This window comes from Trachurus japonicus, chromosome 9 (assembly GCF_045865225.1).
Source record: "Trachurus japonicus isolate A0001 chromosome 9, Traja_1.0".
NCBI classification, from domain to species: Eukaryota; Metazoa; Chordata; class Actinopteri; order Carangiformes; family Carangidae; genus Trachurus; species Trachurus japonicus.
In genome coordinates, this window is record NC_140915.1 from 27219974 (window position 1) to 27234518 (window position 14545).

Sequence of the window (14545 nt, forward strand, 5' to 3'; positions counted from 1 at the left end):
CTTTCACACAGTTCACACTGCGGACTTACATCATCTGGCTTTTTTTGCCAGACCACACATGCAATCGTCAAATAAGCCTTATTGCACTATTACAAACCACACACATCCAGCCAGCCATTAGGAAATGTTTAAAAGAACACAGTAGAAGGACCATGATATTTCTTCAAGTATAAAAGTGGCTGAAATAGCAAAAACATTACTTCATTGCATTTTTACATTATCTTCACAGCTCGTGAAAGAGAAAAAGAGAGATTGTAAACAATTCCCTTCTGTAGTTTTAGAAGTCCATTGTATTAATAATTTAGTTTCTTTGTCTCTGGCCAGAGGCCGAGGGTTAGCTTATGCTGTCTGATATCAATTTTTCTTCATCTGTCTGCACCTGCCCTTACTTTCAGCACCTGATGGAAAACAACTGCCACACTGGCACTCCTACTGCAGACCAACACATCTGGTAGACACATGGCAGCCTGCACATGGCCATCAATCACACACATTAAAAACTGAGATCTGTGCCATTCCCTCAGGACCTGAGGAGTTTTGAAAAAAAAAAAAAGGCATCACAACAAAATGTATCTATCATCAAACAGTGAAGCTTATTTGTTAAATCGTGTTTTTTAAAGAATTTGAACAGATTCAGTTTTGGTTGGGTTAGCAACTTTCCCTAATGTTTTTTTTTCCTTTACCATTTTACTGTCCTGTTTCTCAGCAAACTGTTCCAGGAAAAGTTGCTCAAAACCATATGGTCAAAATATGCAGCTTACCTGGACTTGCTTGATGGGATTCCTACTGGAATCCCAAAGCAGTCAACTGAAACAGACAAAAACACAACTCAGCTATATCTGTCTCTGTAGAAACCGGCTGGTGAGGATACAAGGTTTACAGGTCAAATACAAGCAGAGATTTTAGGTTTTTGGAAAGATTAAGATTTTGCCTTGAGAATAGGAAGCACCACAAGTAAAAACAAGCCAGAGCAACTAGACCAAAAATATTTGTAAAGCATTATTTCCAAACCTGCTCTCTTCACTGACCAGGGGCATTGAAACCTGTCCATGTGGGTAGAAGGTAGAGAAACTACTCAAGAGCAAGTCAGTCCAGGCTGATGTCAGTTACCTGGCACTCACATTCATACATGTGGGAAATCCAGATGACCTGCAGCCACTGGACTGTGGGAGGAACCTCTAGGTGGGTCAGTCATCACACCCGCCATACTAAGCCATTACTTTTATTGGCTGAAATGAACATTTCTGGCTTATTGTGTCAACCAATTATTCAACAAAATATTCAATATTCACCTTAAATGTATTTACTTGAATAACATACAAAGTTTTTACCCAAATCTTGGTTAGGATCCTTGGAAGACAGTGCTTTCATATCTCTTATTGCCTGTCATCTCCTTACATGCCTATCTTACAAGCCTATCTTACAAGTGAAATTTGCATTGACACAATTCCCTGTCAACAGTTGCACAACTTTCATGACGCATACGGTTGGTTGACGCTGGTGCTTTGACTGTCATGACTCAGACCGCCTTAGGGTTTCTCAATGAAGAAACATCACGTCGCGTATATAATTTGCTGACCCGCTGTTTGCTCCTGCTTGCACTGAGATTCATGCAATGTGGAATATTTTCAGAACGTATACATTTCTATAGACTCAGGAATGTGATTTCATAAGTACCTGCAAAGGAAGTAAACCAGACAGATATGAGCTCAGAATTGTTTTGCAGTCCAATGTAAAGGTGATCCAAGCTGATACTGTACTCCGCGGTCACTGTAAAATAGAAATAGCCCAAACAAAGCGAAAGTACTCCAAACAGAGCAAAGAAATGGTGCACTGATTCCTACTGATAGAGGCATGGCTGTGGGCTTTTAAAAGTGGAAATGTTCTCACACCTCTATTGAAATCAGACAAAGAAGGTATAATATGTGGTGATGAAGTTTCAGACAGGGGACAAAAGAACAGGTCAGTGAAAATGAGGTGAGGGACAGAAAGGGAAAAGAGAAGGATGTGTGTGAACGGGTGGGAATGAACCCGTAAGAGCTGCAAGCAGGTATTGATTACATTTTTTGTGTGCCAGTGTGTGAGTGTGTGTGTGAGAGAGAGAGTGAGAGTGTGTATTCTTCCTCTTATGAGGAACAAAACCTTGGGATGTGTATGAAGGGAAGGGAATATGTGCCCTTTTAAAAAAGAATTTTAAAAAAATCAATACTTGGGTTTAGGGTTAAATTCTGGTGAATGTTCATTGTAATCATTGAGAATTTGGTGGATTAAGGTGAATACAGGCAACACTAACTGTTCAGCGGATGTTACAGTGCAGGCATTTCTCCTGTCTATCTGTACAGTATATGCGTTTCCATATATCTAAGAGAGACACCAGCTGAAAAAGAAAAAGAAAGTTTTACCAGTAAGCATGGAATTTTTACTAATTAATTTCTACTTTCATGCAATCAAAATCAAAAGGACAAGTTGAAAATACAATTTCCAGATGCAGGGGAATGTTGCTCACACTTACTGTAAAAAAAAAACTGCCTTATCACAAACCAATTAGGAAACTAATCACCAATATTGAAATTAAACATCTCGGTATATAAATGAATACAATATTCAATCATGACATGCGACAGACACACAAACACACGCGTGTGTGCTTGTGTGTAGACAGAAAGACAGAGAGGACCAGTGAACAAACAACAGTGTGAATCACTCGGTGACAAGCAGGGAGGCGTGGTGCAGAGGGCGGGGCCAAGCCCATGTCTTGGCATCAGTCTCCAGTCCAAGCCCATCTTGGCTTTATAAAAGGAACCCGGTCCTCCTGGCCTCACAGTCACTCAGGAAAACGTATCCACCTACTGTACTTGGTGCATCTTCTCACAGTCTCATATCAGCCTCCAGCAAGAAAACATGGGCAGACAGAAGGTGTATTTAAACAAACTTGCCCGGTTCTTCCAGATCCGTAATCTGCTGCTTCGACAGGCGTTGGCAGAGTGTCTTGGCACCCTCATCCTTGTGGTAAGTGTGTGTGTGTGTGTGTGTGTGTGTGTGTGTGTGTGTGTGTGTGTGTGTGTGTGTGTGTGTGAGAGAGAGAGAGAGAGAGAGAGAGAGAGAGAGAGAGAAATGGAGAGGGAAAGTGTTTGCAGGGAACTTTCATCACATCACTGAAATAGTTGCCAAGCCTTAAATGAAAAAGTTACAAAGTTCATTCTTTGAATATAAGTATTGATCATAACTGAGCTGAGTGTTTCTCAAGTACCCTCACTAGTCACTTTTCTTTGCTGTTGCAACATAATCAATTACTCTCTATGTGACAGTGTTTGCATTCTATCATTCGTGATGAATGATTATAAAATGTAATTCAAAAGCCATATATCGACTTCAAAGGGACTGAAGTGACACCTTTTGTATGAGAAGAGGCAATGACTGCTCTCCATGTTAAGTGTTACTTGAGCTACATGAGTGAAGAACAAACAAGTATCAGGTTGCTAGACTGTTCTGTGGTCAAAGTCATATTTACGATTCACACAGCAATATTTGCCTGGAGCTGGGATCCAGGATCCCGGATCCCAAACCTCATGACATTTTCATTTTCATCACTTCACAGGGAGGTAGGGTAGGTGTGTTTGTATGTGTGCATGAGATATGAACAAACATGTTAATTCAGTTCCAAACAAAACCTCAGCATCACAGGTGTTAAACAGCGGAAAGTATTTAAGTTATCTGTCACTAACACAGACGGATGCGTTTCACGGGACATTTAACTTAATTGTGTTTTGTCTTCCAGCTTTGACACATGCAGTCATAAAACCAGAACCTAAATCTCACATGTGTGTTCTACTTTAAACACAGGGATAAAAACCCAGCTTAGTGGGCAACCTAGAGGCTCCTGTAATGGTTTAACACTCACTTTAGCTGAGTGTGCTGAGTTTAGTGACTCACTGCATTAAAGCCAAATATGAAGCTGTTAGGGCATGCTACATAAATCTGATTATAAGTTTATATAAAACATTTTGAGCATCATAAATATTTCCATCTGATGGAGCACAAGCTTAATCCAAATTACACGTGGACTAGTTATAAATTAACAAGCAATGCAGTGGAAAATAACACAGCAACAACAATGGCTGTTGCTGATCAGATAAATTAGCATTTTATTAAGACTACCAATAGCATTGAAAGGTGTGGTGCAGTCTTATAATGGGTGACACATGGCAATGGCAGCACTGGGAGCGTCATTGACAGAACAATAGGTGTCACATCACGCACATGCCTGAAATAATCTTGCTTCCTGTATTAGAGATAACAGAGATCTATCTCAGAATATCTTTGGCACCTTCCTCTTCCCCCAGATAAGACCATTAATACCTGCTACTACTGATGACAGATTAAACACAGCAAAAACGCTAATGAGTAAATAATCTGTCACTGTAAAGTGACTTGGAGAGATATGTAATTTGCAAGAGGGTGTGTGTAGGTGTGCACATGGGCGTGTGTACCTCTTTGTCTTTATGGATTTGGGCATTCTTGGCACTGTGCCACTAACTCAGCGCAACTTGGTAGGATCATTACACAGGATACTTTTGAAGAAGAGAAGAAAAAATGTCAAGCACTGATTAAACTGGTTGGCCACAGGCTGGTGTGACTTTGAAGCTGCCCCCTATACAGGCAATGTATTTGGCTGTCTCGCTCTAACTGTTTTTTTAACCCTTCAACCCATTCACAAAACATGTACAGTATTTTCCACTTCAAACAACTTTTCTCTGCTTTGACCTTCATAGTAACCCTTAGGGGATTTCAAGGCTCTTCATGAATTTTTGAAAATTTGAAAAGATTATACTGGTAGTGATTTAGACTTGGTTCCCAGCCAGCAATTTTTTTTGTGTGTCTTTGTTTTCTCTTCTGTCTGTAGCTCCTTAACAGTTGGCAAATGTATATTTCAGTAGTCTGACTGCAGGGTTTTTTTTTTTAATAACCCCCCTGATTGTACTGAAAGCTGCAAGTAGCTGCATGGATGTACAAGTATCAGGCAATTGAATGTAGGTTAGGGAAGTGCTGGGGTGGAGTTAACCTTCAAACATAACGACAGCAGCTGAAATTACTCAACAGAGTGAAGATTTGAGAATGATCACAGTTCCCAGGATAAGTGCTGATTTAAATGAGACTTTTCTTGTGCAACAAAATCCAAGTAGGGAAATTGCACTTGCGAGGTAATGTGCAATGTGATGCTGCTGACATGAAGAAGCGCAAAGTCTTAGGTTTTGCATTTTTTTTCATATGACATATGTCAAGGTCTAATGGCTAGGCAAAATTCTAACACGAGGGTAGATATGTAGTGTTTTTCCAGTGCTGGCTGGACTCATCAGGGGAGGAAAAGAGTTTAGACTGAGCTCAGTGATGATGAACGCCCTTTAGGCGCCAGTGCCTCCGAATGTGGTTCCCTCAAACTAACCTCAACATCTGAGTCGTGGGGTCTGACTGAAAAGCATCCTCATCAGCAGGCTTTAGGAGCAGCAACCTCAGCATAGACCACACATACTTCTTTTACCACACAGAGAGGATGCACGCTAACAAACACACCCAGAGAATTACACAGAATGGCACCTGCTTGGCAGTGCTGTGCATTCTGCATTCCCTGCGCTTTTGCTCCAAAAAACTGATGTTTTCCCTCATTCAAAATGAAATTGAACTTTAGTTGTATTTTTCCCTCTCCCAGAGAAATCAACTGGGCAGTAGCAGTGACTCTCAAAGACAAAGTCAACACAGTGACCTTTCTGCAAATACAGTATACTGCACTCCCTTTAGGAAAACAATAGAACTCATTTAATGCTGAGTAGAGCTCATTTAATGGCTCTTTGTTTCACTGGTTTCACTGATAATGATCACATTTCCTCATTTCATCCCTTGGCTTGACCTTGATGGACTGACAAGGCATTAAATGACCAGTATTCATGTGTATTTTAATGCCGCAGTGAGATACTGGTGCAATTGGTGCAACATTGAACAGGGTTTACATCTCAGACCTCTCAGAAGTAATGTTGACTTAACTTAACTTAAAATCACTCTCACTGTTTAGCTTATCAGTTATTTGTTAAGAACTCTGAACTGCACAAACCTGTTTGAAAAGTTCTATGAAAATAAAGTTTGATTGATTCATTGATTGATACCATATAATTCATTATGTAACTTGTTGTCTGTACACAGGAAGTTTTAGGCAACTAGTGTAAACTTGTTCTTCTCCTCTTTTTCTTCAGATGTTTGGCTGTGGTGCTGTAGCCCAGCTGGTGTTGAGCGGCGGTTCCCATGGCATGTTCCTCACTGTTAACTTTGCCTTTGGCTTCGCTGCCACCTTAGGCATCCTGGTCTGTGGCCAGGTATCAGGTAGGCAAACGATTTTAATGAAAATTACATCATCATAATTAACTTTCTCAGCGACTCATTTGCTTTTAGGTCATCTGCCTGACCATATTGTAACCTGATCTGTCCCTTATAATCGATTGGTCAGGGCTCTGAGTCTGTACTTAAAGCAGTAATGTTTGTTCATGGTCTCTATGATATGTACTGACCTACTGTCCCCATGTACATTTTAAGGTGGTCATCTGAACCCTGCTGTGACCTTTGCCCTGTGTCTACTCGGAAGAGAGCGCTGGAGAAAATTCCCAATGTACTTCCTTTTTCAGACTATCGGTGCATTTTTTGGTGCTGCCGTCATTTTCGGCATGTACTACGGTAAGAGACGACTCCAGATTTGGAGCCAAATATAAAGAAATCTTCTTGTTACTATCATATATGAACAGAATCATGTTGCAGGTTTCAAAAAGTCTAAGTGCATCTAGGAAAGCTGTCTGATTTTGAAGTTGTATTGTGTTGTCTGCCTTTAGATGCCCTGTGGGACTTTCCTGGGGCTTTCAATGTGACTGGACCTAAAGCCACAGCTGGCATCTTTGCCACCTACCCTGGAAAACATCTCACTATTGTCAATGGCTTCTTTGATCAGGTACTTTCTTGAAATGTACACAAACTTTTACCTTAACAAATATGGACATTGCAGCTCAGGTGCCTCACTTATATTCTCCTCTCATGTCATTCTCTCCAGATAATTGGCACAGCAGCGCTGATAGTTTGCATCCTGGCTATTGTGGATCCCCACAACAACAGCATCCCCCAGGGGCTGGAGGCCTTCACTGTGGGATTTGTGGTCCTGGTTATTGGATTGTCGATGGGCTTTAACTCAGGCTATGCTGTCAATCCTGCCAGGGATCTCGGACCACGTATTTTCACCTCTATTGCTGGGTGGGGCAGGGAAGTTTACACGTGAGTGCCCAGTTTTTATAATTTTTCCTCGTTATTTATTGTTTTACATACCTTTTTTGCAGCATTCTCACATTGCTCACTATCAAATGCCCCCAGTTGTATTCGAGACAATGTAAAAGCATATTTGTATAACTCTATAACTTTTATCCCTCCTTAGGGTTAGAAATGGCTGGTTCCTGGTGCCCGTTTTTGCCCCATTCATTGGTACCTTCATTGGTGTGGTCATCTACCAGTTGATGGTTGGCTTCCATGTGGAGGGAGAAGTACGTGACAGAATGAGCTTAGAGGAAGAAAACGTCCGACTTGCCAGTGTCAACGCAAACAATTCCAAAGAGGCCACCAAAGAAGTGCACTGAGTGTGTGAGACATGTGCTGCTATACACGCTAAATGCACGCTAGATGCACATTCTGTAAATACACATGTCAACATCTTTCCTTTCCACAACAGTGAAAGCCACAACTGTTTTTTGACAATCCATCTTTGCAATCCAAGATAAATGTGTATGTGAACGCAGGCCAGTCTCTTTACATTATCATGTGATTATACAGTATTATATGATACAATGAGACAATCGGAGGAGTGTAGCGGAGTGAAACACAACATCAGAAACACAGAATTACATTAATTCTTTAAAGGGATGAACATTTGGATCCTAGTATCTTAAGCACTCTGGTTTGAGCAGTATTGTATGCTTCATATTAATGTAGTTTATCTCTTTTTAATATAGTTTTGCACATCTATGCTGTAGATATATTGAGAGCGACGCACATCTGTCCCAAACAATTTCTTTGCATTTTGTCAGTCCAGAGTCTTTCAATGTAAGCATTTGAATTCAGGGAACTTGTCAGTAAATTGGGAAATAAAAACTTCAAACTTTAAATCTCAAAATACTCAAATAACTGCCAGTGAATACCTTGAATAGCTTCACAATATTGCACAGTGAGAGGAATGATCTATGCAGACAACGTCAGCTCTGTTGTTTAGAGCTAACAGATGGTGCTGAGGCTACATCCTTCCCGCAGCATTCTTCACTTCACCACTGCCACCTTAAAGCAGCCATATCAAAACTGCTGTATACTCCCTTTGCCCTGTAAAACATTTATCTTATTTGTACAGCAACTATCAGTCCTAAAACTGTTATATTCATTTGTTTTGCCTGTTCATGTTTTTATTATGTGTATAACTCCATGTTTGGGTGCTAAACTGAACTGTGAGCACCTTTATATTTTGTATGTAGGTTGAGGGGCAATGCTTTTGTACTGATACAATAAAGTCCTGTTTTTGTATTGTTGCAGGCATGTGGTTCGTGTTACTCACTTGTTTTTTACTTTTTCTTTCTTTGTCACAAGTGCCTCTTGTGCGTGGGGAATGTTAAAATCAGGTTACAGCAGAATACAGTTCAGTTGGACAAAATTGTGAGTTCCACCTCTCAGAAGCCGAGTTTGTGCTGCTTGTGGTGGTGGCAACATTGAGTCAGATGGGCTACTTTGTGGAAGACATAGCCAATACAAATTCCCCTCTCAGCAGATTCCCTCTCTCTCCTTTCCCATCCCCTCTTTATCCTCTCACACCCAGTGTTGCTTTTTGTGGGAAACTTTGCTTCCTCTCTCTAATAATAAATAATAATTATATGAAGTATAAAATAAAGTATGGTCTTGACCTTACACAATATTTTATCTTACCCTGTGAACTGTCTTGAGATAATATATTATGAATTGGTGAATAAAACTGAACAATAATAATAATTGGTTTGATACTATTTAGAGTTAAAATTATTTTAAGAAGCTGGGTTCATAACATTCTCTGTGTTGGTAACTTTCAAAGTCAAAAAAGATAGACTACATCTGCTTAAAAAATCAAGACTCTGTTGGTATAAGCATGTTTTTGTGATTTTTGAGAGTTTTGAATGTACCAGCAGAGTTCTAAGTTAAAAGTCAAGCAGGAAACAAGACTACACAAAGAGATTTCTCCAATCTCTCTGCTGTGTTCTTTAATAGGGGTTTTCTGTTCCCAAAAGCAGACCTGCTCCATCATTATGCAGTGCACAGCGGTATTTTATACTGCTATTTCAAGGCTGTGCTTTATTTCCAAGCATAGCTCGGTATCCACAGACCAGAACTGGGCCACTGTCCTTCAGTGCCTAAATCAAATCGGCCCTGGCCCTCCATGCCAAGGGCTCCCTTTGATAGAAACTCTTGCCTACTTTCTATTTATCAACAAAATGCAGAGAGATTTTAAACAGGTTTACTCTTTATCCAGCTTGATACGCCCTTTCAGTGATTAATTTTTGAGCAGAATATCACACAAAGGGCAAATCTGTTCTTGCTGTTTGGAGTCTGGATTCTAGCGAGCCAACATGAATCAGTGGTTTTGCACAATTACTGCAAACAGGTCTTGGCAGGTCACTTCGCTTGAGGAGATTATCGACTGGTGTCTCTACAAAGACCTTCCAGAAAAGTCGGTATAAAACAGACCAGGTTTCCTGATCCTTTTTTTTTTCATCTTGAAAGACCGTAAATTATGAATCAGAATGACAAGTTGTGCATCAGCATCAGTATTTTTTTTTTTCTTTGGATTTTTCCTATTGGTTCACACATGTACATCACCATGAAGTGTATAGCTATTGTATCTATCAGTATAAATCTACATTTAATACAAAAAATAACATATAATCACCTCACTTCAGTATTTGTATGAGAAAATGGTTTCTTCACTTCAAGGAGCCAAAGAACTATCTGCTGATTCTGCAGTTCCTCTCAGGTCATTCAACTAACTCCTGTTTTGATTCATTCTCTCTGCTCCCCTCAGCTTCTTTTTTGGCATCTGTTTTCAGGCACTGTACTCAACCTGCCGAGCACCAAATGGCACACAGACAAAGTAAGCATCTAGCCAGTGAACATAGTGGAGTGTCTAGTTACTAGAGCCAGATGTTTCCGTCCGTTCTGAGTTGCAGAGCTAAGGAGAGTGAAGATTAGAGATTTGCCAGCTGTATTACCTTGCAAGTATTGCTCTGAACCAGCAGTTTGCCAACAAGTTTACAAAAAGGCAGCCTTAATGTGAGTGGTATTCGCAGATTGTTTCCCCTGTCCCATAGTGACCAGTAATCATTCGTTGCAGGTTCAAGACACACTTCATATAGACTATAGACAGATATAGACTGTCAACCTGAGATAGATTAAAGGGAGATATTGGTCCCAGTTGTGTCACGTATGCAGGGCCGTTGTATAAGGGAGAAAGCATGATCTGATATCACCAAGTAATTAACAGCCCAGGAGCGCTGTTATAACCAACCGGTTAGGTTTAGTCCTGGGCTGTTGTTTACTTGGTGATATCAGATCGTGCAGGGGAGAAAGGTGATGATAATTCTAGGGGCCCAGCTCCCAGTAGGGCCCACAAAAAACCCCAGTAGTCTAATCTTTGTTTGACTGATTTATTCTGCATAAGGCCCTGACTAATACTCATAGTAATGCTGCATTAGCATCAAAACAAAGTAGGCTAAATAAAAAATGATAATACATACGTAGTCTTAAGAAAAGTGGAAAAGTCAAGGGGGCCCAAAATTCCTAGCAACGGCCCTGCACGTATCAAGTCCTTGAACAGGATCTGATATTGAGTTAAATCTCATTTATATCCATTGAGTTTCAATCAAACATTTGTATCTGGCAAGATTTCAGTCATTTGAACTCATTTGTTTTAATCAAAGCTATTTTGACACGGTCATGCCTTGGTGAAGTCTTGTTGCGAAACTTTGTGGTGCTTTTGTGAGTGCTATAACGCTTACCGGTATTTGCTTTCTTGTCAAGGCTTAGATTAAATCTAACTCTGAGCTTAACTTCAGAGTGGAGACAAGGGGATATAATTCACTTGACTCTGTTGAAAGTTCAAAAACATTTTAGCTCACTTGTTTAACCTTGACACAACTGTAAAAACCACAATTCAGTGTGCATCCTTACCGAGGTGCTAGCAAGGTGTAATTTTGAAATTCTTGCCCCCAGTCTTTAAGCTAAATTGAGCTACGCTAATGCCCTGGTGCTAAATTAAATAAGTAGGCTAGACATGGCAGTGACAATGATCTTCTGATGAGACTCTCAGTGAGAAAGTCAATAGGCATGTTTTCCAAAATTTCAACGCCACCACCAGTTGAACACCATCACACTCATGATGAATCAAAGCATCGTAGCCAGATTTCGCTTGCCCGGAGGGGGTTTTTTGAACATGTTTGAACACAGAGAATCAGCATCAAGAATACTTAAAACAATTCCTTACAACAGGAAACAACATTAACATTTTCAAGTTTCTGCAAGGTGGCTGTGGTGATAATGTGATCATTGTAAAATTCACATTCAGCTGGAAAAAATTACTCATGGTTTAAAAGCTTATCAGACATAATGTGATGGATACACAATCTATGGGGCTGAAGCAACCAGCACACACCTACATTGTGACTGCAAACACATGTTTTGTGTCTCTGTCACCATGCTGCCTGAGGCTCCAGTGGAATTCTGCCATTAGATCAGTTTTGTAACAGTGTTTCAGCAGGTTTTTTGTCCTCTCTATTCTTGAAGTCTGTAGAATATGGCTCCAAATGTGACAGGTATAGGACATGTATGTAATTATGTCATTTCAGTAAACTGCATCATCATTGACCTTTATTTAACCAGGCAAAATTTCTAAGAAAGCATTCTTATTTAGGCAATGGCCTGGTAGGAGGCCAAAGACCTCCTAAGGGGCAAAAGGGTGAGGGGGAGCACAAAAGACAACTCTATAAATATAGACAGTTAAAAGCACACATAAGCAACAGCGACATATAAACATAGTGATAACTCATTTGACATACAACATGGAAATGTGACATGAACATAGCTTGCGGTTAGTGTTGATTGTGTGCATACATATAATTCTCATGTGTGGGCCGAACTGCTGAAGAAATCTCTGCCAATGTCAAAAAGAGTTATTGAGTAAATAGAACAAGAACATGCTGCTTGTTTCAGCAGGCCCCCTGCTTTACAAGAAAAACAGAAGAGTAAGATTATAATAATGACAGTGCAAAGGCATATAAGCTTCTACATCTTGTGGCAAAGGGAAGATGGTCTTAAAAAACACATACCCTTGGTGTCAAAACAGAACAATGTAATGCCCTCAAAAGAACATCTCACATACCAAGTATATTCCCATTTGCAGGATTTGGTGTTGAGTATACCTGTAAAATCTCATTTATATCCCTTGGCCTTGTGCATGCTTGAGTCTCATGAAAATATTTGCACCTGGTCAGCACAGTATAACACACTTTAACTGTCACCTCTCCAACACACTGGTGGAGAGGTGGGAAAAATTTACCCTCTAACTTTCTTTTTTTGTTAACTACAATGTTTGGGAAAGAAAGAAAGAAAGAAAGAAAGAAAGAAAGAAAGAAAGAAAGAAAGAAAGAAAGAAAGAAAGTTTCTATTTAGAAGGTGTATCGTCCTGCTAAGTTCAAACAACTTTCACCCTATGTTTTACAGCGCAATAAAATGTATCTCACACAGTTGTATACTGTCTGGTTCAGACTGGGATGCTAATGGCCTGTTTTCTTATACACAGTATGAAACACCTGAGGGAAGAGCTGGTACACATGTGCAGGCCATGTGTGATAACAGCAAAATCTACTGTGAAGCTTTAAAGCCACAGTGAATCCAAATAACAGACAGCTAACATCAAGTCCAACACAGCACTCTTGAGGTCTGCGGTGAGGTAGTAACTCTACTACACTTATGGGCCAACCTGTAGTGCATCTACTCAGAAAGTGAATATAGACCCTCGATATCACCACCTATGATAACATTGACAGACAGACACACACACACACACAAACACAAACACAAGGCAAATTGAGTTTCCTCTTCTATGGATGGATTATTTTGCAGCCATTGTAACTTTTTTTTTTTTACTTTTTTGCCAATGAAGCCAAAATATCTCAAAATTTGTAGTTATTCAGCATTTTTCTTAATACACCAGTTGGAGTTGGAGATCTACAACTGCCATTACTCTTGAATGAAGTGTTGAGTGTTTATCAAAATTAAGCATGAAACTAAATTTTAAAAAGTTACGATTTTTGACATCAACAATAAAGAAACTGGTGTTTTTATATCATTTCCTGAGTATCAATCATTGATTGTTGGCAAAAACAAGTGCTCACAAGATGTTTGCATGACTGTTTTGGGAATCAAACTGAGGAGTGTCCATTGAGCTTTGCTGAGAAGGAAATAGAGGATGCCCATAAATCCAATGCCCTAAGAACACATCTGTTTATTGTTGCTTCTGTTCCTTCCTCTTGTCGCCTCTTCCATTTCATCTAAGTCCTCAGTAGCTACTGAAATGCTTTTCACACCACTTCACATTACAGGGATTTTTTTTTCTTTACTGTTTATCATTGGGTGATTGGTATTTATTTAGGAGACACAATCTACTTCTCTGACTGGTCATATGAAGGTCAAGGTGGCCTCAGGAATTCATCTGCTACCACAGTCATACCATGTGGTATGACTATGCTTAGGGATGAGCAGGATATTACTGTGGTTACTTTTCCAGTCAGGAGACTCTTAACCCAGCAGCAATATATCCTGGTGATTGAGGGATACTTTGGAAGGATTGGGGGAAAACGTCTATAGTCTAGAGCGACCATGAGCAATATAAGCCAGCATATTCAACACTATAAAGTCTTAAAATTGATCAGCAAAACTACATTACTTTTTTAATATACAATGCCAGTGCTTTGTTTATTATGTATTCTGCAAAATGTTTTATGTGCCAAGCTCATTTTTCAACTAGTTATACTTAATTTCATACACCTGTATATAATCATATGTCACTTCATCAATGGTCCATGTAAAAAAAAGAAGCAAAAAACATTGTATCACAAATGCTTCATTACAATAATTTGTAAATGACCTGACCCTGAGAAGCCCTTTTAGGGAGTGTAAAACCAGACATATGATCTGCCAGGTATTGAGAGTGCTGAGTCAGTCACTCTGTCACACCTTATTCATACAGAGGTCACTCCCATCTCCTTTCTCTGCCTCACCTGTGAAAAGACGTGTCTGTGCATATGCAGCACAGCCTGTCAGTGCTTGGACAGTAGCACATTCTGTTGTTTTGGCTCTGACAACAGATGTGAGAGGAAACAATGACAATCTGGTCAAACTGTTGACTAAACTTAAAGAGCACTGGCTAAATACACGACCACTGTACAGCCCAGTGATG

The 14545-nt window shown here is 39.9% G+C and overlaps 1 protein-coding gene across 2 annotated transcripts; it reads left to right on the forward strand.

Moving 5' to 3' along the window:
* Positions 1-2775: 2775 nt before the first annotated feature.
* Positions 2776-8618, forward strand: LOC146981649 (aquaporin-3-like). Of its 2 annotated transcripts, none has more exons than XM_085787079.1 (7): positions 2776-3009; positions 6246-6372; positions 6583-6720; positions 6873-6988; positions 7088-7305; positions 7463-8153; positions 8213-8618. In XM_085787079.1, exons 1-6 carry the CDS (start codon positions 2902-2904, stop codon positions 7659-7661), a joined length of 906 nt encoding a protein of 301 aa, XP_085643205.1. In that variant the 5' UTR covers positions 2776-2901; the 3' UTR covers positions 7662-8153; positions 8213-8618. The 2 variants fall into 2 exon arrangements, with proteins under 2 accessions (XP_085643205.1, XP_085643206.1); XM_085787080.1 differs by lacking the exon at positions 8213-8618 and having other exon boundaries at positions 7463-7826; positions 7876-8026.
* The last annotated feature ends 5927 nt before the right edge of the window (positions 8619-14545 follow it).